The sequence below is a fragment of the Dipodomys merriami genome, unplaced genomic scaffold, assembly GCF_024711535.1.
Source record: "Dipodomys merriami isolate MVZ:Mamm:240054 unplaced genomic scaffold, mDipMer1.0.p SCAF_38, whole genome shotgun sequence".
NCBI lineage: Eukaryota > Metazoa > Chordata > Mammalia > Rodentia > Heteromyidae > Dipodomys > Dipodomys merriami.
The window spans coordinates 2,381,419-2,407,318 of record NW_027205381.1 but is presented as its reverse complement, the minus strand read 5'-3'; the positions used below and the strand labels follow the sequence as shown (position 1 = coordinate 2,407,318).

The 25,900-nt window shown below is 38.4% G+C and overlaps 1 protein-coding gene across 1 annotated transcript in view; it reads right to left on the bottom strand.

Annotated features, from left to right (window-relative positions):
- Cntnap5 (contactin associated protein family member 5) overlaps nt 1-25,900 on the bottom strand; it is a 948,142-nt gene that overhangs the window by 488,543 nt on the left and 433,699 nt on the right. Inside the window, exon 5 of the mRNA XM_069989436.1 lies at nt 8,186-8,389. Coding sequence (XP_069845537.1) covers nt 8,186-8,389 — 204 coding nt within the window. The remainder of the gene's footprint in view (nt 1-8,185; nt 8,390-25,900) is intronic.

Here is a 25,900-nt window from a genome sequence, read left to right as displayed (position 1 = left end):
TATGATATTCCTGTATAAACTTCTGGGATGCCTCCTCTCTCTCCCTATCACGCTCATACAGAGTCCTTTGTACATTGTCAAATTTCTCATTTATCATGTTTGCTATTAGTGTTTGTAGAGCTATTTGGGAACTCTCCTCTGGATTATTCTTTATCTGTTCTAATCCCTGATTATCAAGGTTGGGATTTGAGGTACCTGAATTTGCCATTTTTCTTGTGTTTTTCCGGCTTACTCGGCCCATTTGAGATAAAGATTGCACCAGTTATGTGCTAGAACACTATCTTAAGGCAACCATCAACCAAAGTTTGCATTTGTACAGTCAATAGTCTACAGATACAATCTAGTTCAACAGATACATCTATTCAACATCAAACAACTATATGTTAAAGGACTTCGAACCGCAGAAAAGAATTTGGAAAACCAGAAATTATTAGGATTAGGGAGAGATGTGGGTAAAAAATAAGAATAGATTGGTGTGGGGAGGCACAGGGAGAGTTAACTATGTCCTAATCACAGTGCAGGAAATGAGTTGGGTAGGATGCAAGTAGAGAGAGAGAGAAAAAGAAGAGACGGAAAGGGGAATAAAGAGAGACCAGAAAAAGAATAGAAACGTAAAAATTAATGTTATTATAGAGGTTAAAAGACCATCTATTTAGAGAGGAATGTGAATATGTTCAGAGAAGGGGAGGGACATAGAGGAGATGTGAAAAGCTTTAAGGATGGGAATGGGAGAAGAAAAGATCAGAAGTTCAGTAGAGCTAGATAAAAGACAAAAAGATAATTAAGAAAGAAAGAAAAAGAGAAATAAGACAAGAAAAGAAGGGAAAACTCTCATTCACGTATTCCTAAATTAAAAATTATAAGATGAGAAAAAAAAAAAGGTTACTGGAAAACAATTATTTTTTCAGAAGAGGCAAAAATTAAAGATTAATAAAAGTTTTAGAAGGGAAAAAATTATATATATATATATATATATATATATATATATATATATATATATATATATATATATATATAAGGTAACAAAAAACAAAAAGCAAGCAAAAAAAAAGAAAAGAAGAAGAAGAAAAAAAGAAAAAAAAAAGAAAAAAAAAGTCTTTTGATTTTTTTTTTTGGGGGGGGGAGGAGTGGGAAGAATCCTGTATCTCCCTTTTGTCTGCATCCAGTCTCTTGTTGGAGTCTCTGGTCAGCTTGAGGTCCTGTGGCTTGATTGGTTTCTTAAGTCGGTTGGTTGGAAGAGGCAGAAAAATGCTCTGCTTTACCCAAGATTTTGAGATCCTCCTCCCAGGTTAGTTTTCTGGGAGGGTGGTCTGCTTTGAGAGTCACAAAAGAGGGGGATGTGGTGATGAGGCTAGGTTCTGGGTAGAGTTGAGGCCTTTCAATAAACAGTAGCTTTTCCCTGGGGCTATTTTGTGATAAAGCTCACAGCGCCCAGCCTGGAGCCATTCTCAGGGTTTCTGTTTTTCAATTGATTGTGGTGGGTGCTAGAGGGAGGGGCAGCCTCTGGCTCTGGTTACCCAGTGAAGCAAGGCACTCCGATGGCTGGCGCCTGAGCTGGGTGGCTTTTCCCTGGATGGAGCTGAGTTTGGCAGGTCACTTCGCCGTTAAGTTCTTGTGACCTGCTAAATGACTGGTTTTATTCCAAGGCCTGAGCTGGAGCTAGCAGCTCCTCCGAGCTTTGTCGGTATCCAAGATGGAGATCACCGGTGCTGGGGGGGGAGGGGTGGCCTTCCCTCCTCTGCTCCCTGAGGAGTAAGGATGTTGGGCTTGTACTCACGCCGAGTCTTGGATCCTGGGTCGTCTCTGGTCTGCAAACAGCAGGATGAAGATGTTTGCTCCTTGTCGGTTCTTGTTGGTGTTGAGTAGAATCCGCTTGTCCGCTGCGTCTGGCTCCTTCGTCCCTGACTCTCTGTGTCTCAGGTATGACTCCGCGGGTCGCGGCCACAGCCCCGACGCCGGAGCGGCAGCTGCTGCGTTTCCTTGGCTTCCCCTCTCTTGTCTAACTCTCTGTCCTGTGATAACACACTTGGTGTGATTCTCTGGCTTAGGACTGTTCACTGGAACTCTAAAACTCCTTTCTATGCGAGAGCTTGTTCAGATTCCAGCTTCTCCTCCGCCATCTTCCCGGAACTCCGAGTGAGATCCTTTTATTTGAACCTTCAGTAAATGTTCAAGTTGGGTTTTGCCAGGATAGTGCCGTTGTGTCCACTGCTGCTGTTCTCATTCCCACTTGCTGTGGGTTCCATCTCTGTACCAGAGAGCACCAGAACTCCACCTGCCTCTCCAAGTCCACACTTAGCCTTCTTCCTTTTCTCTGTCTTTCCTCTGTTGCAGAAAATTGGCTATTTTCTTTTTTTGCTCAACAATTCTGTTTTCACTCAGCAATTCCGCTCCTTGTAATTCTAAGACTTTGGCGTAATAAAAACATGCAGCCTCTTCGATGGCAGTTCTGTTTGTTCCATGTGTTTAATGAATAAGTAAGTAAACCTTAATTAAGATACAACATAGCTCATGAAATAATTATGAACACATAAATCAATTTGTTGACCTTTCATCAAAATGGATTAGCATTATTTGTTGCTTATCTTGTGCATTTACTGAGCTAATATTTTCTTGCCTGAAGATATTGTAAAATTGAATCCCATCAATCTTTGGAAATCTCTATTTCAGTAAGTATTGAGGAACTTTAAAAATGCTTATAACTTTTTACAGTGCTGATTCACCTTCTGGAACTCTATTCTAAAAAAATAAATTGAAATGTGGCAAACAAGTGAAATGACGAGAGTGATTTGAAAAGCAGAGATAATGTTCACTCACTTGGAAAGAGAAAAAATACACCGTGAGTACATATAAAATCACAAAATGAAATATTATGAAGACATGAACATAATGCTTGTAAAATACTTCTCATTTAAAAATGTGTACAATAGTGAATGCCCTTTTGAGGAAATAAGAAGCAATATCTTATAAAGAAAAGGTTTAGTAATATGTACATTATTGACAAAATATATAAAACAATAGGAAAATATGAATATAGGCTAAACAGCTGCAAGGGGTTATCCTGTGTTCTTGTTTCAGCATTTTGTTATTCTCCTTCCTCTCCACAAATTAGACAAATGTATGTTCAAGATTCAATATGCATATTGGAAATGAACTTTACAACTTCAGGAGAGGAGGAGTAAGGGGGTAACAATGCTAGACAAGAAATGTACTCATTGCCTTCTCTATACAACATCTTTACCATAAAATAAAATTTTTAAAAAATCAAAGGTAAGTACTGTGAGCTGCTAAAAGCACATTTATCATACTTTTTCTTTCTTTTCTGTAGTTTAGAGTAAGTATAATCATTTTAATATTGGGAAAACAAACTTCATTAAAACAATAGTTCTTGCCATGAAAAACTGATTCATTAAAAATGATATCGGTGATACATATATTACAAAATATTTCCTGAGTTATGCATTGTTATTCTTATTTATTATTGTTTCAAGTTTGAAACATTTTCTAGGCAAGTGCTTTACCACTGAACTATACCTGTAGCCTGTAAAATTACATTTGAATTAACCCTAAGGGAGAGACATTGATGAATTTCTTCTCCCCTCCTTATTATTATTCTAGGTTAACACTCAGATATCTTGTATTAAAACAAGGTTAGTGAAAGTTGGCCTGATTAAACAACTGGGAAAACAGAATTCATGCTCTTCATAGAGAAGTACATTTAGAATTCTATCTATGAATTTAAAGTAAAGAATGGTAGTCCTAGAAAACACCTCATCTTACCTATAATCTTCATTATTAGAAATTATAATAAAAACCTAATCCTCAGGACATTATCAAATGCTCTATCTTGCAATATCTATTTCAGGGTTTTATCTCAGTGGTACTTGTGGTTCAATTACATATTTTTACCTAGTTTTCAATTTAATAAGTCAAGATAAAAATCCTCATGGGCAACTGAGAAGGGCAAACACAATAAAACTATAAGGAAGCTAACTTTGGACTAGAAACATAAGGAAAACTATTTCTAATTAAGTAAAAATGTTTTTCTTTGTCTTGAGATATATTTTTTTAAAAAGGAGCTGGAAATGTTTGCGTTTTTCTCTCCCTTTATATCTCCCACTCCCATCTCCCACTCAGTATGCTGCGGTTGAATAAACCAGACCCTTCACCCTTAGAATTCACATGTTCTGGTTAAAGAATGAATGAATGTTTAAATCTTCTTGCTGAGGTTTAACAGTTGAGAAATAGATGTCACTTTAACTGTCTTGCTCTGTGGTTTTCAGACAGCCTGAGAAAAGGATGCTAAGCACTATGTTAAGATGATTTTTCAGTTAAAAAAAATCCATTCTTGGAAAGGGCTTGATTTACTGTTGATAAAATAGGTAGCGCCTGGTGAAATTCCCTGCAACTACCTCTATCTGACCTTCAGAATCAACACTTCCCAATTCAAGTTTCCAGTTATCAATATTGGCATTCACTTGTATTTGTAAGATAATTACATAAGGCAAACAATGTATTGCTTGGATTTTTCCTCAACACAGCTCCACAAAAAAGCTTATCTCAGCCAGATACTAGTGGCTCCTACCTGTAATAATAGCTATTCAGGTATCTGAGATCTGAGGATCATGATTCAAAACCAGCCAGGGCAGGAAAGTCCATGAGACACTTAGCTCCAATCAACTACCAAAAAGCCAGAACTGGAGAGTTAGCTTAGATATAGCTCAGGGACCATACCCAGGCCCCTCCTGGGTTCAAACCTCAGGACACCCACACCAACACCCATACCCACTTATACTTCAGGATTTATGAGTTTTTCTAATGGTGTACCTGATTCATATTTATCTCCTTTGACTTTTCTATCTTATACAAATATTATGATAAAACTTTTAGCAGTTCTGCGGTTTGAGCTTAGGGCCTTTGTGCTTGCTTATGGTGGAGACTCTACCACTTCAACCATGCTTCTAGTCCATCTCTTTGGTGATTCTTTTGGAGATGGAATCATATAACCTTTTCTCTCTACATTGGCTTTGATCAACAATTGTCTAGATATTGGCTTCCTGAGTAGCTAGGATTACAGATATGATCTTCAGTGGCAGCCTTTTAATATATCTATGTTATTTAGTTTCGTTGATGAATACTTACTCTGCATTGATTATTACCAAAAGACTAGAAGAGAAGTAGAAAGAATTATTTTGCTAGACTTGAAATTTCCTTAAAAATTAGCAAATTCAACTTTGAGCCTAGCAGTGCAGAGATCAGTACTTGACTTAATGACTGGTTCAAACTATTATTGCAGGAATGACTGAGTCTATGAAAAATAGGGCACATCTCATCACATTCGCTGTCTGAAATGTGTACCTTCCTCTTTCTTCATTAGTAAGTGACCAGATAACCCGAGGCCAATCATGGACTCCTCTGTTCAACTTACCTGTCTATTCTTCTTATATTGATCACATGATATTAAACACATAATTATCTTTTAAAGGTAATTAGCATGTTAGTGATGACTGTAAGATCACTAGTACAGTTGTATTCACAGTTGGCCCTAGTTCCTTGTCTAAAACAACAGAGGCACGGAGATTTTGCTCAAGTATCAGGGAATCACTGGATAGGTTTATTATAATACTTTTGTTATGTTTTGTTTTGAGATGAGTAGATTGTCATGTATATGTGTATGTGTTTGTATATTTATATATACATACATACATACATATAATATATCAGCAATGTTTAATATGGTGGCTGAATATGAACTCACACACAAAAAAGCAACTTGAAGGCTGGGTGCCTGCAATTCATGCCTAAAATCTTATCTACTCAGGAGGCTGAGATCTGAGGATCATGGTTGGAAGTCAGCAGGCGCAGGAAAGTCCTGGAGATTCTTATTCCCAATTAACCAGCCAAAACCCAGAAAGTGGACCTGTGGCTCAATTGGTAGGATGTTAGGCATCAGTGAAAATGCTCAGGGACAGTACCTAGGCACTGATTTCAAGCTCCAGGAATGGCAACACACACACACACACACACACACACACACACACACACACACACACACACACACACACACAAACAACTTGAAAAAAATACAATATTTCAAGAGACCTGATAAATATTTGTTATTTGTTAACTGTTTTCTTAAGCTACTTGAATTTGAAAGGGATAAAACAAATATTCACTAGACATTTTGGGAGATGTTAAAAAGCCTTCACTGATGTGTCAATGAATTGACCAAACAATTCAGTTTTGCCCTTTGAACACTGCTCTTAGGCCTTGAAGGACACTCTGTTCTAAACATTTGGTGGATTCCTGGAATCTTGGATGCTCTCTTCACTAGAGATGTACATACTGGGGATAGACTTAACACTCCGCCTCAGTTCAAAGATGCTGAACTCTTGTAAGGATGAATGACCTCCATGCACTATTGATGTCTTGTTTAGATCATACAATAGTCCTCGAGTCACATAATTCTTCTGCTCTTTGATTCTCCACCTGCCTGTGGGGCTTAGGTTGTTGTCATTCTGCAGAGTGCAGACTGCCATGGGCCATCTGAATGACATGTGCAGATGTGGGAAAGGGAATGTTGTAACCCCCTTATGAATTGACAAAGGAAATATTCCCATTTAATAGTTTTCGAGAAAAAGAAATTAACGTTCATGTGGCCTAAGAAAGTAGATCAAGGAGAATGCTATAGTTAAATTGCACCACAGAACTGATTCTGCCCAGACTAGACACAGTAAGGGAACTACATAATGCAAACAAGAAAGTCTCCAAAAGGCTTCTTTTTCATATGAGTCACTTTGGAATTCTGTTATTTCTTCCTGCTATCTCTGCTCATATTTATATGGAGTCCAAAAGGATTCCAAGAAATACCTCAAATACCAATTGTCTGTCTCTAGGGGTGAGTCTGCAGAAATTTTATTTATTATGTCTCTCCAGTTTATATCCAAAATACATTTTACTGATTTCTTCAAGACCTCTATGTAATTTGAGCTTACAAATGAAATCCTCTCCTTCATTTCTATTTGTTAGTAAATACTAAAAAGGAATAAAAGAAGTCTTCCATTTGTTTAGTATTAATAAACATTAAATGAGATGCAAGAAGGCATTCTCCTATCAAATGGTAACTTTTCCTTAAAATGGCATTTATTTTCTGATTTGTTTTCTTGTGGAATATCTTGCTCAGCTTTCCTTTACTTCTTTAGGAATTTTGTTCCTTGCCTCCTTCACATTGCTTACCTTAACTTTTTTTCACATGGAAAAGGTTAAGACTCTTTCCCATTTTCCCGGGGGTAAGGAGTTGCTTAAGAATATAGACCCACTCCCATTGGGACAAGCAGACATCTTAATCAGGCAGAGGTGAAAGTACTGTATGTACTAAAATTATTGGCATTTGACAAATCTTAGGCTCACCCAAGTACAGCCAGAAAACTTTTTTTAAAAATACCATGTTTTTTCTTAACAAAAAATCAGGAGGTGCAGGAAGTTTATTTTTCTCATTCAAAAACGTGACTTTCCCTATCCTCTTCCAAGGACAAACAGCAAAACAACTTAACTGTTTTGTCCTCCATCTTCACTTGAAATTTGACCTCCCAATGTATACCTAATAGATTCTAGCTTAGCATAATAGATATGTGTGTAAGCTTGCTGAGATTGGAGTTTGAGTTGCTGAGAGAAATAGAGAAATAGGCAGAAAAATGCCAAAAGATTAATTTGTCATTTCCTTACATAGCATCAACTTATTGACATAATATGAGATTATGTCAAAAATACAATCCATGGGGCTGGGAAGGTGGCTCAGTGGTAGAGTGCTTGCCTTGCATGCCTGAGGCCCTGGGTTCGATTACTCAGCACCACATAAGCAAAAAGAAAAAAAATCTGGAAGTGGTGCTGTGGCTCAAGTGGTAGAGCGCTAGCCTTGAGCTGAAGAGCTGAGGGACAGCACCCAGGCCCAGAGTTCAGGCCCCATGACCGGACCCAAAAAAAAATACAATCCATGGCACCAGCATTTCAAAATGTAGTACTTTCTATTGCCATGTACATAAGGAAAATACATCTTCCAGGTTGTCCATCAGGCACTCCACCTGAAACACTGTTAGGATGAGTGTCTATTATGAGGATCTTGCATAACAAGCAGTGCTCTATGGCCTGTTGGCCATGGACTAAAATGTGATTATCCCTAACCTACCCAAGTTGAGGTAGAGGGCGAGTCTCCCATTCTGTAGCTCCAGGGTTATGTGGTCTCCCCGTTGTCCTTCCCCATGGAACAGGACTCCATCACCTTGCATGCTCTTGAATTTCAAGGATATTACATCTTTGAGGGTACTCATCAGCTTCTGATTGAACCTGTAGAGCAGCGAGCTACGACCATCAAACTCGGCAACATCTGATTCTAGGTACAAAGAGAGAAGAGAGAAAGAAAAGTCAGTGCTCATCCTCCTGAGTGCTGACCCTGCTTCCATCACAGTCTGGCTGTGCAATTTACAGGAATGTTATTGAGATCTGGAAGCTCCTTTCTCAATAGGAAGCATAAAGACTAGCTTCAATCTAATGAGACTTAGAGGAATGATTCATTTACAAGAAGCCACCACACACTGAGTCAAAAGGAACTCTGAGTAGAAGGAAAACTCTCATTAGGGTTGTGCCAGCATTTGCTTGGGGGGACAGCGTGAGAATGCCACAGGTACTGATGTCATGCTTTTCTGTGTCAGATGCCTGAATTGTAATAACCACTTCTGATTTGTCTTCCTTGTTAATTGGCTTCTGACAGGTGGAATCATTTGATCTCCTCATCACAAGCACAAGACTGGAGATGAATAAGAAATATAATTTATTATGCCAAATCTGGTTGAATAGTTAGGAATTTCCACAGTCCTGTGTTGAAAAGGATAATGAGAGTTCTTAACAAGTTTAATGGAAAAGAATAGCCAGTAAAGGAAGATATGGTATTTGAATACAGAGGGCAGGTAAGTTGGATATTTGCCATATACTTTGACTCAGGGTGATAATATACTATTTTATCTACTTACCTATACATCCTCTATCTGTTTTGAGTATCATTTGTATTTATTCATTTATCTATAATTGAGTGTTTATCTCTATTATCTGTCATCTGTATATTTTCTATTATATATAATATAGAAATTATTGCCTGTAAGTGAACATTATTTTCTCATTATTTTTGTTTGTTCTTGAGCTATTTTAAGAATAATTAATTTACACATAAATGTCTTATTTACTCATGGAGTACCATGTGATATTCAAAGTGTGTATGTATCATATAATATCAAACCAAGTTTAGTATATCGTAACCTATTATCATGTTTAATTTTTAATTTCTATATAGTTGTAGAAAGGATTCAAAAAAGCAGTTTGGGAATACAGTGAATCTTGACTGGTACAACATTAATGTGAAATCCAAAACCCTTTCCTTCTATTTTGAAGAGTATAACAAACTATCATTAAATCAGACACCCTACTGTGCAATAGAGCATCAGAACTTACTTCTCCTCTCTAATTCTGACCTCCTACTTACTGGTTATTTCATCCCTGTCTATCCATCTTCTCTAGCTGCCAGCTTCTGGTAACTTGTTGTATTCTCAACTTCTATGCAGTAAGTGTTTTTAGAATTCATATAAATGAAATCATGCAATATTTGTCTTTCTGTGCATGTTTTATTTTGCTTAACATAATGTTCTCCAATTCCATTATTATTAAAGTTAAAACAGAAGGTCAAGTAATCATGATCTAAACGTATGCAGATATATTTATATATAAAACAAATATATTCAAAAATGAAGGACTATATTTGGAAGGTGTTATTGTAGGCTATTTTAGCATCCCTTTTATGATTATTTATGGCAAACATTTATAGCAGTTTCGATTACTTTTATAATAGGGAAAATGTAAGGTTATTTAATTATGATGTGAAACAGATTCATACCATCTTATATGGAGGCATACGGGAATGTGGATGGGGTGGGATTATTATTATTTGAAATTCAATACCCAAGTAAAGTAAATTTTTTTACTATTTGTAGAACCATTAAAATCCTCAGCTTGATATATAACAAACTAAGACATTATTCCTGACCAAGGAGATAGAAATATCATTTGTATTTTAAATTCTGAAATAAAAAGAAATAGGATATCACTACTTTCTGTCATAGTTGAAGAAGACAGTTTCAGAATTTGTCCCAATGATAGAAAGAGGTTGCCACTATAAAGATTACTGATAACTCCAGAACTTAAAAGGAACATTCCAGATGCAGAGGAGTTTCTTACAACCCCTTACTTTTCCCAGAACCTTCCCTCTACAGCAGTCTATTTGTGTCTGTCCTTCAAACTAGACTTCAACCCAAATCAATGGAACTATGGCAGGCAGCTAACCACATTATAATGCATCGAGTATCATAATGCATGCAAACTTTGAAAGCCATGGTATGTTATCTTGGTCACTGGGGGCAACTTTATCTAAGACTTTAGTTTTTCGTCTGTAAAATGGAGACAATTATGTCCATTAGGAAAGGCTACTTCAATAATCAGTAATCAATTATGCTAAAACATGTAAAGTGACAACACAGTCAAAGTGATTCCATCTTACTGAGCACTTTGTTTTAAATCAGTCACAGGCACTAGAGTGTTAATTATGCTTTTGTTAACTGGGGACCCTTGAGTTTTTAGCCAGTTCACTCAAGGGGCCATTACAACAGCTGCTGCTGTTGTGGTTGTTGTTGTTTTTCAATGATTTGTTACCCAGGAGATGCCAAGTTACCTCCATGTTTCCTAGTCTGCCAGATTTCAGCTTCAGAATTTCTTACATTGAAATTCTCTATGAGTGTGTGTGTGTGTGTGTGTGTGCGCGCGCGCGCGTGCGCGCGCACGCACATGCGAGCATTATTTATGCTCTCTCTCCTCTGACAGAGGAGACTGCCACTACTCAAGACTCTGCAGGAGCAATTGAGTCCTTAGGAACTTTATTGCCCAGCAGTGAGTTGAAGAGCCCCACACTACCCATCAGAGCTTGTAAAGGTGAATGCAGGACATCAGGCACATGCAGCAGAGACTGACCCAGCTCAACAAGGGGAAGATTCAGACAGAGTTTTACTGGGGAAATAAGCAGTACATTACTCTTGAATGACGCAAATGGGACAGAATAGACTAAGAGAACCCAGAAGGGAGCAAGAGGACAAGAAAATGTGATGCCTCTTAGGATTACAGGAGGCTCAGGTGGTGGGAGCAGAGGATGAGCAGAAAGTTCTATTTTTTTCCATTGTGACTATTTCCAGCAGTCTGAGAAGCACAAGGGTTTCATTTAAGCAATAACTGAAACTCCACAAGCATTCATGGAGCTGTCTGTCCCAGGTCTACAAGGAGACATAATGCTCAAACTTTGCATTCTCACACCAAGAGAAACACCATTTCATCATCCTCAAAGTGGCCTCTTAGCATCCTGCCCAAAGTATGAGCACCCCTATTACACTATGCCTATGTCTCAAATCTCCAGAGAATCACAGTTATTAGTAGAATCTGATGGGGAAAATAGTGACAGATATTTGTTGCGCCATTCTGGGAGCAATATTCAACTACAGGGAGAAGGCTGCTTTGTAGAGTAGTTCTTTTACTGAACAAGTGCCAGAATAAGTCAAGTTTATATACAACTATGGGCTTCACTTATCTTTTCTGTAAAATCAGACAAAAAATACTTGCTTAAAAAATAATCATATGACTAATTTTTTACTGTCATTTCATACATGATCTCATCTTGTGATATGATCTTATATTGTGATATATTGTTTCCTCAAATCCTGCCTGAAGCCCTCGGTTCTCTATTCAAGTCTTGGGGCTCAGAACCTTTCTTCTGCAGTAGCAGTTACAATGTTTCCTCTCAATAAACATCTATCAGAACTTTTATGACTGACATTCCCTTTTCAAAAGTGACTGGCTAGTCTTGTGACTGGATTTATGAGGCATAGGAACATGGCTTACATCTGAAGAAACATGGGTATGTGTATACAAGTTATATACACATATGTCTAGGTATATCTACATGATATGTGTGTGTTTACATGAACAGATGATGAGTACTCTAGCTTTTGTTTTGGTGCTTATTTGTGGGAAATTGGGGCATATTTCTTGATTTTCATAAGCTTCAGTTCTATCTATACAAAGGGACATAGAGAAAATTATAAAGCCATAGTGAGAGTTATATAAGCTCACACCTGGGAAAAGGCAGTCTATAACACTTAGCCTCCTGTTCTGTTTTTAATCCAAAGGATTTTTTCAGTAGGAAAAAATTTTTATCCTGGTGTGAATGATAAGGAATGTGAAAGGAATTTCTTGGGTTTCAGAGTCCAGTAGTTTTTATGTGATAGCAAGCAGCATCTTTCAAACTCTCATTACCCTTGTCAAATACTTGAAAGAACCCACAACTTTTCTCTTACATTCAGCTACTGCCACAACCACCTGACAAGGTTTCCTATGCCACATCTCTATGAAAGCCATTCAGTGAACTACTTTTTAATTCAGAACTTAATTTAGTATTCAAAAATCAGTAAGATTTGGCTTGACTTATCTTTCCTATCTCATCCTCGATACTATTTCTAATCCACACCTGGCATGGCATTGATGATACTGTGTGCTGTGTGTGTGTGTGTGTGTGTGTGTGGTGTGTGTGTGTGTGTGTGTGTGTGTGTGTGTGAGTGTGTGTGTTAAGAACAATGTGGATAGAAAGGTTGGACAAATGGGATTTCATTAAACTGCAGAGCTACTGCATGTCAACGGACATAGCTAGCAAGGTCAATAGAAAGCCCATGGATTCAGAGAAGATCTTCACTAGTCATACAACAGGCAAAGGTTTCATATCTCAAATATACCTAGAATTCAAAAAATTTAATCCCCAGCAACAAATCCTCAAAGAAGCAATAAATAAGTGGGCTAAAGACTTAAAGAGAGACTTCTCTGAAGAGGAAAGAAGGATGGCCAATAGACACATGAAAAAATGCTCAACCTCTCTAGCCATAAAAGAAATGCAAATAAAACAACATTGAGATTCCACCTCTCCCCATTTAGAATGGCTATAATCAAGAAATCTAATAACAATAGATGGTGGAGGGGGTATGGACAGAAGGGAACCTTACTGCACTGTTTGGTGGGAGTGTAAACTTGTTCAACCACTTTGGAAAGCAGTATGGAGGTTCCTCAAAAGACTCCACATAGAGCTCCCCTATGACCCAGCAATCCCACTTTTGGGCATTTACCCAAATGATCCCAAACAAGACCATACTAAAGCTACCAGCACAACTATGCTTATTGCAGGATTATTTGCCATAACTAAGATATGGAACCAATCCAGATGCCCCACAGTAGATTTATGGATCAAGAAAATGTAGGATATATATATATATATATATGTGTGTGTGTATACATATATACATATATATATATATATATATATATATATATATAAATTCTATGCTTCCATAAGAAAGAATGATACTGCCCCATTTGAAAGGAAATGGAAAGACTTGGAAAAAATCATATTAAGTGAAGTAAGCCAGACCCACAGAAATGCACGTCCCATAGTTTATCTTATTTGCAATAATTAGTATATGTCTAGGATAATCTTAGCAGATGAGCAGAATATCTCAATAGCTATGTACATACGACCATATAAGATGATGGGCACAAGAGGTTTTTCTTTGTTGTTGTTGTTTTTAATATACTATGTATTTTGTTGCTTTTATATGTTCTTCCAGTTATAATATATCCCCTGATTTTGGTGCTCTGGTATTGTATATACATTTATTTGATAGGGAAGGGAAGGGGAACAACAGAATGGGAGATAAAGGTCAAGGGGGACCAATGCAAGAGTGATATATACAAGACAATATGTTGGGAATGATCTGTACAACTTGTGAGGGTGAGGGTGGGAAGGAGGGAAAGTAGAACAAAAATAAAGGAAGTGGTAACAATTTTGACCAGAAATGTACTTATTTGCTTACTTAACTGTAACCTCTCTGTATATAACTTTGACAATAAGAAATTTTTTAAAGAATAATGTGGATTAAATCCACACCATGAACTCTTTCATTCTTTGTTCTTTGAGTATGTAGTCTTGTTTAATCATACCAACTACCATTTGAAGAAGATATTATTTCTATTTTGCATGTGATAAAAATCATTCACAAAGAGATGATGTATGTAATTAGTAAGTGGCAGAGTCCACATTCAAAACTACCCCGTGTGACTTTACCAGACTCTAGCTCTGAGTGTGTAGAGCTCTTTCCCAAACATCACCCTTCTGTCTGCAATACCCTGGTGCTCAGCTTTTCAGTCAGATTCCTTGCCTTTTCTCCTAGAGGTCTCCCTCTACTTTCCTTCAAAGTATACAGCCATCCCCTTCATAGCATTCCATTAGAATGATCTCCTTGTGTTCCTTGTTTGTCTAGATCTCTAGCATGACAGTGTATTTCATGAGGGCAAAAGATTGATAGACATTGCTGCCTTTATTTAGATCTCAGCACTGGACTCAGGTTATAAAAATGCTCAACACCTATGAAGCACTGAAGGGCCTGTAACAGCAGACCCGACCTAACTTCTGTCTTTCAAGTTGTTGGCCCATCTGTGGATGCTGGCTTCTCACCCACGTTCAGAGGGTTATGTCATTCCACAAGCCTTGCTCAGTCACTTGAGATATGGGAGTTGTAGCATTGCTCATATAAGCTCATGATGTACAGCAAAGAGACATGCCTTTCAGTGAGCACAACTTAGCCAGGCTGGAGAGCAGAAGCTTGCTCTATGAACTTACTGAGAAATTATTTATATATGCAAGAGAGCCCAGCCAAAAACCCTGGACATTTTCAATATTAATTAAGTCACACATGAAAATATCAGTCATTTCACAGATGGAGAAACAAAAGTTAAAGAGAAGTTTTAAGAAGGATTAAATATTTCCCCAAGTAAATACTTAATAACTCCTCCAGAAGCCTGAAAAAATATTTAGCATTCCCAGTTTCACATTGATAAAATAATTTTTTAAGATGGAAACATTCTAATTATAAAAACCCATATCTTATGTTAACAACATATTCTTATTTTTCCAAATTATACAATTGTAGCCCCTGTATCCTGATCATCTGATTTGGTCTATAATTTTTAGACAAATATCTTATGAACATCACAAGCTTTACTTATCTTATCTTGATTGGTTCTTTTTTAAAACACAAAAAGAGAAAGGAAAAGAAAGTGTTTTGGATCTGGGTGTTAAGACTCTTACCAAATTATTCAGCAGGCTGAGACTGGGAGAGTCATGTTTGAGATTGGTGCAAGCAAAAAGTTTCAGATCTTCTTTCTTTTTTTTTTTTTTTTTTGAGCGGGGGGAGTCCGGTCATGGAGCCTGTACTCTGGGCCTGGGTGCTGTCCCTCAGCTCTTCAGCTCAAGGCTAGCACTCTACCACTTGAACCACAGTGCCACTTCCGGCTTTTTTCTTTTTGCTTATGTGGTGCTGAGGAATCAAAGCCAGGGCCTCATGCATGGAAGGCAAATGTTCTACCACTGAGCTATCTTCCCAGCCCTTCAGATCTTATTTCTATTGATCAAAAAATATCTGGGCACATCATGCCTACCTACAATGGAAGCATAAATAGGGGATCAAGCTCCTGTCCAGAGTGGGGGAAAGTTATAAACAATGGAAACAAAGTGTGCTGTTGACATGGCCAAGTGATAGAAAGATTGCCTCAAAAACAAAGCATCCTGAGTTCAGAATTCCAGCAACACCAAAATTAAAGAGAAATGGTGTTAGAAGGTCTACCAGCAGTAAAAACGAGGTCTTAATGGCCTATGGAGAAGTATATAATCATTTCAGAATGTAGTGCATATACCACAGAGAAAATAACAAAGAGAAATAATGTATTTTCCATATTGTTTCTGATAGCTCCTCTAAAATGTGTATAGAGATTCCATCCCTTGGATTAAATAAACTTTTTCTAGGGGTTAAAGACACTAATTAGCACATATTACTGCATTTACTTCATTTAAGGTTCTGAGCAGTCAAGATTTTTCTCCTTTGAAGAAGGGGAAAGCCACGCCTCAGAAAGACCCTGTAACTTGCTCAGAGGTATCCACAAGCTAATGAGCTGCTTGACACTGAAACCACAATTTTCCTCATGAAAGAATGGAAGATTGTCTTAAGGATTGCAGGCAACATAAAGATATTCTGAATTGTGTACAAAGCTTGCATTTCAAGGTCTGTGTATCTGTGTGTGTGTGTGTGTGTGTGTGTGTGTGTGTGTGTGTGTGTGTGTGTGTGTGTGTGTGTGTGTGTGTATAAGGAAAGGGATGTCAAAATCAGGAAAAGGGAACATTAAGAGATACATTTCCCTGGGTCTCTACTCTTTTATATTTGCTTCTGTTCATACACAACAACTAGTTCAGAGCAGTGGCTCTTTCTGGGAGACCTGAATAAACCACACAATTGTATGGGACTGTTCTGTGGATGCACTTGTGATGCCCTGTCAGCACTACCAGGTCCACTGAGTTCAACTCTCCAATTTAGTTGGGTATTGTGGTCTTACTTCACTCACACATTCTTGATTTAGGTGTTTGTTGACCCCTTCAACACTTCATATGCATAGTATAGATGGGGGACAGGGATAACTTTCACAGAGATGACCACTGTGGGATCAGGTGGTCCAGAAGAGGTCTCCAGGTGTCCCCAGTGAGGTAGTACTTCTTCTGAGTCTTTAGTGATGAGCAGAGGCAGGTAGGTGGGAAGAGGGGAAAGATTGCTGCTAGTAGTGAGAAGCCACATGTTCAAAGCAAGGAGAGGAGAAGGGACCTGGTCAGATCCTGGGTATGTCAGGAAGAAGTCTGGTTACAGCAGTGGCTCTAGTAACAACTCCCTGACCAACAATGTTGACCTAAGTAAGGAAGCTGTCAGAAGTAAAGGATCTAGGACTTCATCAGACCGTGCACACAGAAAGTCAGGTGCATGAACCTGCAATCTGTGTACTAAGGAGCCCCCTGGATGATCCTGATTCAGTGGAGGTCAAAGTTGCTCTATGCTAAAGACTAGTATTCCTGGGGATGGGAAAGTGGCTCAGTGGTAGAGCGCTTGCCTTGCATGCTTGAGTCCCTGGTTCCATTCCTCAGCACCACATAAGCAAAAAGGAAAAAGCCAGAAGTGGTGCTGTGGCTCAAGCGGTAGAGCGTTAGCCTTGAGCTGAAGAGCTGAGGGACAGCGCCCAGGCCCAGAATTCAGGCCACACGACTGGAAACCCTCCCTCCACCCCCCAAAAAAGACTAGTATTCCAGAGTCTATGGGAAGCTATGGTTCCCATATTAGAAAGAGAGTCAGGGTCTTCTGACAGAAGTTCCAATTCAACATGAAATTGCACAGTTGCAATGTAGTCTTGCAGTAAATATGTAGTGCTTAGTGCATTCAAGAGTTGTAAAATTGCAGTGTCTGTTTTGATTTTTTTTAGAATCTTCATTTTTTACTGTATTTGATTTTTTTAGAAAGGTATCCCGATTCCTTGTACAGTCAGCTCATGTTTTAGTTCTGAATACCCATCCTACCTTCCTCAGTGGTATGATCCAAATTTCATTATCTATTACCAAGGTAGCCAAATCCTAATGTGGGTCATGTGTATTTTTTAAGACCTGATGACAACTCCTCAGGGTTTTCAGAGTTCATTATTCTATCCACATTGCCAGCGACCCAGAACACAGCTGTTAGCTATTTACTTCCTAGAGTAGATAACCTCTTCCACTGTCTCAAAATTGATTTTTAGGATCTCATTATTGCAAACTCAATTCAATTCAATTTGTGGTTTGTTACAATGATGATACATTGGCAGATTTCTTTAGAATATGAAGGATTGGCCGGCCAATCACAGACTCAAGAGTCCCCCAATAGGGCAGGTTCTTCAGCTCAGCATCCTCTTCTTTCATGTGAGGATAAATCTGGCACATGTTACCCCTTCTCCCCAAGGAGCTGAGAAATGCCAGTGCTTGATGATTTCCTATTGGGTCCATAATTGCTGACCCAGCTGTCATGGCTTGTTTTCTGAGAAAGATGGAGTTCTGAAGGCAGATTCTGACATTTTTGATGGATGGTGGTAACTTGTCAACAAGCCAGCTAAAAAAGGACTCTACTGAATAAAAGATTCCAAGCTGAAATCCCCAAGTGAGCTGAATGAGGCTCCTCTGTGGGCCTGAAAAAGAGTGTAGGATTTTACAGCCATGCAGTCAAAAATCCATTTGGAAAGGAGACAATCAGCATCTATCCAGAGACAATTAGTACCCCTCCCTTGCTCACATTAATCAAGTACTCTTCCCTTGCTCACAGTAATCAAGATCCAATTTACAATTACATTTGCAAACTTTTTTTCAAGATATGTTCTATAAGAAAAGAATGATTAGCCGGGCGCCGGTGTCTCATGCCTGTAATCCTAGTTACTCAGGAGGCTGAGATCTGAGGATTGAGCTTCAAAGCCAGCCCGGGCACGAAAGTCTGTGAAACTCTTATCTCCAATAAATCACCAGAAAACTGGAAGTGGTGCTGTAGCTCAAGTGGTAGAGCGCTAGCTTTGAGCTGAAGAGTACAGGGACAGCGCCCAGGCCCAGAGTTCAAGCCCCGTGACCAACAGCAACAACAACAAAAAAGCAGAATGATTATTATTCAGACAGCAGGAAGACGCAAGGGCTTTGACTAGCAATCTGCAAAACACCAAAGTGTCTATGGCCAGCTCAAATTTGTGTGAATTCCCCAAGTTCCCAGGTCTTATCAGAAACTCAAATGAAATCAGATGAACCATCACCCTGGTGTAAGTTTCTAATGTGAACTGTGACAAATTCTAAGTTCAGGTCTTCCCACAAAATCTCTGGCATTTTTATGTCTGATGGGCAGATCTAAGACAGAATGGGTCTCAAGACATCATAAAAACAAAGTACAAAAATGAAAAATCAGGGCTGGGAAGGTGGCTCAGTGGTAGAGCGCTTGCCTAGCATACATGAGGCCTGGGTCGGATTCCTCAGCACCACATAAGTAGAACAAAGCCGGAAGTGGCGCTGTGACTCAAGTGGTAGAGTGCTAGCCTTGAGCTGAATCACTGAGGGACAGCGCCCAGGCCCAGAGTTCAGGCCCACTACCGACAAATAAAAAAACAAACAAACAAACAAAAACATAAGTGAATTACCAGACATGTCTTTTAGCTCTGAGAGTCAAATTTTATTCTTCCAACATCTAGGGTTTTGATTATGTTACTGCATTAATATCTGTGGGCACACTTAATGTTTGTAGTGCCATTTTACTATTCACAAGCTACAAAGGTTACACAGAAAAGAATACATTAATTTTAGAAAACATTCATAAATAGATATCCTTTAATAAATTAACATCTAAGTCATTGACAGGTATTGGGAGTATTTGATGTTCATTTTGACCCTTGTGCTCTCAGAAACAAAGATGATAAAGACACAGGCCATTTTATCCAGAGACTCAAACATGGCAATGCCTACATGACTCAGTTGCTTTGCAGAGCAGAATGCAATAACAGGAAATATGGCTATGCTTCCTATAACTTATTAGGCAGACAAAACCCTGTGGGAGTGAAACAGGGGATATAAATAACTAAGTGGGGCCAAGAAACGTGGAATAGGACATCACTGAGCAATCTGTAAGACATATGGCCATCCTACATGAAAGATGCAGTAGACAGCAAGTGAGAAGGAAATGATCAATGAATGAAAGTAAGGCAAGTTATCAAACGTTTTCATTCTAGAACAGTACTTCACAACTATTACATCCTGGTTATCAGAAGGATAGGAACAACCAAGGCAAAGGTTGTTAGTGAGGAGTCAACCTTCGTGAAACAGTATAACATAATCATTCCATCTTCAATGACCTTCAAACACAACATGCAGCTACTATAGGAATGGTGATTTTTTTTCAGTGATAGTTATATAAATCATACTGTCAGAATTAAAGAAGATAGTTTTTCATTGATACTACTTGGTATGTGTTTGTACAAAAAAATTGATGAGGTTTCCTATTTGGTTATATGAGGCACTCTGTGTATGAGTGGAGATGAGAGCAATCTAAAGGAATATAGTGTTACAGCTAGTGCTGTTACATAAATCACTATAGTGATCACTTACCAGGGAGAAAAGGTAAAACAAATGGTCAGAAACAAGGCCTTGACATTTGTATGGAAGCTCCCTGCGCCTAAAGGATTTGATCTAACATTTAGATTAAATCACACACAGGGTAACAGAGCATTAACTAATCAGGAACAACAGGTAGTTGTAATTTTCCTTCTCTTTACCAGCTTTACCTACCAAAAACTTAATTCCCTCAACTTCCGTATTTCCAAGCATGCATTTGCCTCCTTCTCATGGCTTCTGAAAATCCGGTCATTCCTAAAAAGCAGAGTTTGTCTTATTTATTTTGGTATTCCCAAAGCTAGCAGAGAGGGACTACTGAATCATGCATATTTGTGCTTGTAGGAACTTTCAGATCTTCAGTGATTCAGAAACATCACAAGGAAGTCATTGATTTGAAATACAAAAGCATCCTGTTTTTATTATGTCTACAGTCAAATAGATACATTTATATCTTTATAGAAAAGACTGAATCATTTCTGCAGGAACTAAGAGTGAGAAAAGAGGCATATTCCATCATTGACCTAGTTTGAGGACATTTCTGGGCTTTTCTCATCTCCAGAGTGAAAGAATTATAATTACAATGAATGGTTCTTGAAGGATTTCCTAACTCTAAAGTGCCAGGATTTCTTTTTCTTTTTTTTTTCTTTTTTGCCAGTCTTGGGCTTGAACTACAGGCCTATGTGCTTTCGCTGAGCTGTTTTGCTCAAGGCTAGCATGCTACCACTTTGAGCCACAGTGAATTGTCTAGCTTTCTAGTAATGGTTAGTTGGAGATAAAGAGAGTCACCAGGACTTTTCTGCCCAGGCTGGCTTCAAACCTCAATTCTCAGATCTCAGCCTCCTGAGTAGTTAGGATTCAGCCATAAGCTACTGGCTCCCAGCTAAGTATGAGAATTTTTAAAGTAGGTTCAGAGACCCAATCCTCTCTTGGCTGCTGCCATTCTGTCTGTCCATACTTGTAAGTGCTAGGCAGAGTTATAAAAGAACCATCTGACCTTCTCCTCAGCACCACACAAATCTCAGCACAACACAGCTGAAATTTACAATTTGGCAGCCTCTACATATATGACACATGCCCCCAGGAGATTAGAACAACAACAAAAGAGGGCAGTTGATGAAGAGATGACAAGAGAAGTCATTTGGAGTAGGAGACTATAACCTGAAGTCTGAAAGTAATGAATTCTGGGTGATACCACTTGGAAGTGATTAACCAAATAGATGCAAAGTTTAATGTAGAAGGGAGGTAACTTGAGTTACAAAGTGATGGCTGTAAGTCTTAATGAGACCAGAAAGTCTGACATTATATTGATTGATTAGAATTACTTATATTCCTTTCCATGTCCTGGATTCATTTCAATAAATATTATTTTATATGATCAGAGGCAGATAGGCAGGCAGATAGGCATTGCAACTTTGTGTTTAGAATTGATAATTTAAAAAAAATCTTCCCATATATAAAGAAATTTTAATAGAATCCACCAAGAAAACTAAATGTAGCCTAAACTATTTGGATGGATTGATGGTGTCAAAACCCTTCAATGTTTAGTTTGTTAAAAAAAAAAAAACTCTTCCTAAGTGGATAAACCTCCCATGCTCCTTGATTGAAAAGAGTAACATCACAAAAATGGCAATTCTTTCCAAAGGTATTCACAAATTCAATGCAATAGCCATCAATATCACAACATGCTTCAATAAAATAGAAGAAACAATCTAAAAATTCATATGGACTAAAAGAAGAACACAAATAGCAAAAACAATTCTTACCAGGTAAAGCAGTGCTGGAGGAATATCAATACCAAATGTCAAAATCTATTATAAAAACAGCTTTGTACTGGCACATGAACCAGCCTGACAACCAGTGAAATAGAATTGAAGACCAGACAGGATACTACAGACCTATGGCCATCTAACCTTTAATAAGGGAGCCAAAATTATCAGAGAGAAGAAAGCCTCTTCAACAAATGATGTTAGCAGAACTGGCTATAAAAATGTAAAAAACAGGAAGTGGCGCTGTAGCTCAAGTGGTAGAGTGCTCGCCTTGAGCTGAAGAGCTGAGGGACAGCGCCCAGGCCCAGAGTTCAGGCCCCACGACTGACAAAAAAAAAAAAAAAGAAAACTTTTTCAGTATAACTTGAGGAGGAGATGGGGAAAAACCAGTTGTTTAACGATACAGGTGGACCTGTTGCAACAATGAGAAGTACGAGTTGTCATGTCCAAAATGAGCTTTACAACGTCGGTGCGGGGGTGGGGGGTGGGGGGAATGGGGGGGAAGGAGAAGGATTGAGATTGGGGGGGAGGGGGGAGGCTGGGAAGGGACGTGAAGGGTAAACAAAAGGAGGAGGCTGCAATGCTTGGTAAGAAATGTACGCATTATCCTGCCCATGTAATTGTAACCCCTCTGTACAGTATGTTCACAAATAAAATAAAATATATATAAAAAATGTAAAAAACAAAAACAAAAACAAAAAACTGAAGTTAGCTGCTCATATATCACCAGAATCAACTCGAAATGGATCAAAGATCTTAAAGAAAGAACAGATACCCTGAAAATATTACAGGAAGTAATAGGGCTCCTTGGCACAGGTTGAAACTTCCTAGATAAAGATTAGAAACACAACAAATCAAAGGAAGACTTTATAAATGGGATTGCATTAAACACCAGAGCTTCTGCATGGCAAAGGACATAGCTAGCAAGATCTATAGAAAGCCACAGATTGGGAGATCTTCACTAGCTATACAGCAGACAAGGGCCTTATCATCTTATATAGTCATTTGTTCATAATTTTGAGCTTTCCAGCTCATCTGATAAGATTATCCTATATGTAGACTAATTATTGCAAATAAGGGAAACCATGGGACCTGAATTTCTTTGGAACTAGGTTAACTTCACTTAATATAATTTTTTCCAAGTGTTTCCATTTCCTAACAAATGGAGTGGTATCTTTATTGTTATTGTTTTAAATGTACCATGTGATTTTTATGTTTTCTTGTTGTTGTTGTTTCCTTTGTATGTTCTTTCCCCTATGGCATATCCCCTGTTGTCACTGTACTCAATTTGATACCCTGCATCTTGTATATACATATGTCTAATCTGGGGAGGAGAAAGGGAATAACAAAGCTCTGAAACAAGGACACAGGATTACCCATTGCAACAAGGATACCCACAGAAAGAACTTTACAACTTGGGGCAACAGGGGTGGGGTTTGGGGGGTTGGGGATGAGGGGAGAAGAGGGGGAGGAGGGGGAGGAAGGGATAGTCAGACAACAAGGAAAGGAAGGGGTAACAGTGATCGACAAGTAATGTACTCATTGCCTTACTCATGTAACTGTAACTGCTCTGTGCAGCATCTTAATAAAATTTTTTAAATGTACTCATTAATTACATATGTAATATAACCCCTATAATTACATATGTAATTATAACCCCTCTGTATATCACCTTTACAATGAAATGAAATTAAAAATTAGATACATTTCCTAAGCCAGGTGCCATTGGTTCATTCCTGTAATCCTAGCTACTCAGAAGCTGATATCAGAGGGTGACAGTTTGAAGCTAGCTTAGGCTGAAAAGTCCCTGTGAGAGTGTTATCTCCAATTAACCACCAGAAAACTGAAAGTTTCACTGTGGCTCAGAATAGTAGAATGCTAGTCTTGGGCAAAGAGCTCAGGAACAGCACCTTGGCCCTGAGTTCAAGCTCTACAACCAACCAAAAAAGCAAAAAACTGGGACTGGGAAGTTGGCTCAGTGGTAGAGTGCTTGCTTCTCATGCATGAGGCCCTGGGTTTGTGTGCCCTGGGTTTGTGTGCCCTCAGTGCACATAAACAGAGAAAGCCGGAAGTAGGGCTGTGTGTGGCTCAAGTGGTAGAGTGCTAGCCTTGAGCTCAAGAGCTGAAGGAAAGTGTCCAGTCCCAGAATTCAAGCCCCATGAGCAACCAAATAAACAAAACAACCAAAAATAAAACCTCATTTCTCCTCCTTCCTTGGATATATGGAAGAGATGTGGTTTAAAAAATAAAAATAAGGGGGAATGCAAAAAAATGTAGCATAAATATTGAATGAAGCAACAATTTAGAGTGCTTCTTTATGCCAAACACTATTTCAAGAAATTTCAGGCATAAAGCTAGCACTATTATCACCTCCTTTATTATAGAGAATGCAAGATTGCTCAAGATTACACACCTGGAGGGATGGGTTAGGAGAGATGTGTGAAAAAAAAAAAGATTACACACCTGGTTGGGGGTAAAGACAGCTTGCCATCTCTAGTGGCTTGAGTCCAGAGTTGATGTGTTTAACATTACTCTAAGCAGCCTTTAAAAGTTCTCATATTTCATTGAAGATCCTTATGATTTACAATTACTGGCATGAAAATGACAGTACAGAATAAAAAGACACCGTAACAGTTACAAAAAGCAAAGAGTGAAATTTAAATTCTTTCTTCTCATCTGAACTATTTAGAAACAAGAGCTATGGTGGGTGGGTGAAGTTACCTAGATATTGTGATTTAGTGGGATTGCAGAGTAGATAGTTTGAAATTTTATCCACAGGTGATTCTTTTTTTTTTTATTAAAACACTGTACAGAGGGGTTGCAATTACATGGGCAAGATAATGAGTACATTTCTTATCAAGCATTGTAGCCTCCTCCTTTGTGATTCTTATGCAGAGTTCAGTTTGAAAATTCAGGTGAGGTATAGAGGAGTTATAGGAGTCCTTAGGCTGGGTGATAAGTGAAATTTTCCCCTAAAACTTATGAGTTGTGTCTCTATATTATAGGTTGCTAGTTGTGAATTTGTGGATCAAAAATTAATCTATGTATCAGATGATTGAATATAATGTTTTGTCTTCTCTAGAAAGAAATTTTCATGTGATGTAACTAAATATTTTCAGATGTCAGCTCTTGATTGTGTAGGTCATAGCAGAGAGCCTGGGAACAGTACTGGTACAACACTCAGTTCATCCTGCCTCAGAGGTTGTCTGACATTGGAGATATTCTTCCCTCTACCATTGACCAAAATGGGCCCTACTCACTCCAGAATTCCGGGTATCTAAGTAGGTATTGGTCTTTAGTACAATGAAGTTTATAACCTGGTAGATGTAATGGTAATGCTATTTATGATATGTAGAAGGTGGATGATTTGTTCATAAGTAGGTATGTGGTAGGTAGGCAAATGTAGAAAGGTCATCTATGTGTATGTGGTGGTCAAGTCTGTGGAAACATGAATATGATTTCAAGGCAGAAAAATGTTTAAAAATCGAGACTTACCTTAGGTAAATTGGAAAGTGAATGACACCACTCTGAATAATTAACATGAAAGTCAAGGCAGATTAGGTATTGAGGCAAAATGCTGATCTGAGATCTGCTCTTGGTAAAATGAAGGGGATACTAAAATTAAACTAAAGCAAAAAGAAATCATTGAGGGAGTAGCTCAAGTGTAGAAGGCAGCCCTAGCAAGCACAAGGTCCTGAGTTCAAACTACAATACCCCACCCACCTAAGGAAAAACAATACAAAACTAATGAAGCCACAGAATGAAGGATCTATTTCTAGAGTTATGGAGTTCTGTAAGAGGGCTTGAGAGGGAAGGAGCACTTTATGTGCTTGATCACACAGATGGCCAATGGGAACTAGTATGGATAGATAGCATTGCTAAGGGCAAGGCAGAGAAATAGTCACCTAAGAGGGTCTATGTTGCATGCATAGGCTTTTTCAAGGTGTAGTCAAAAATTATTGAAAGGTTT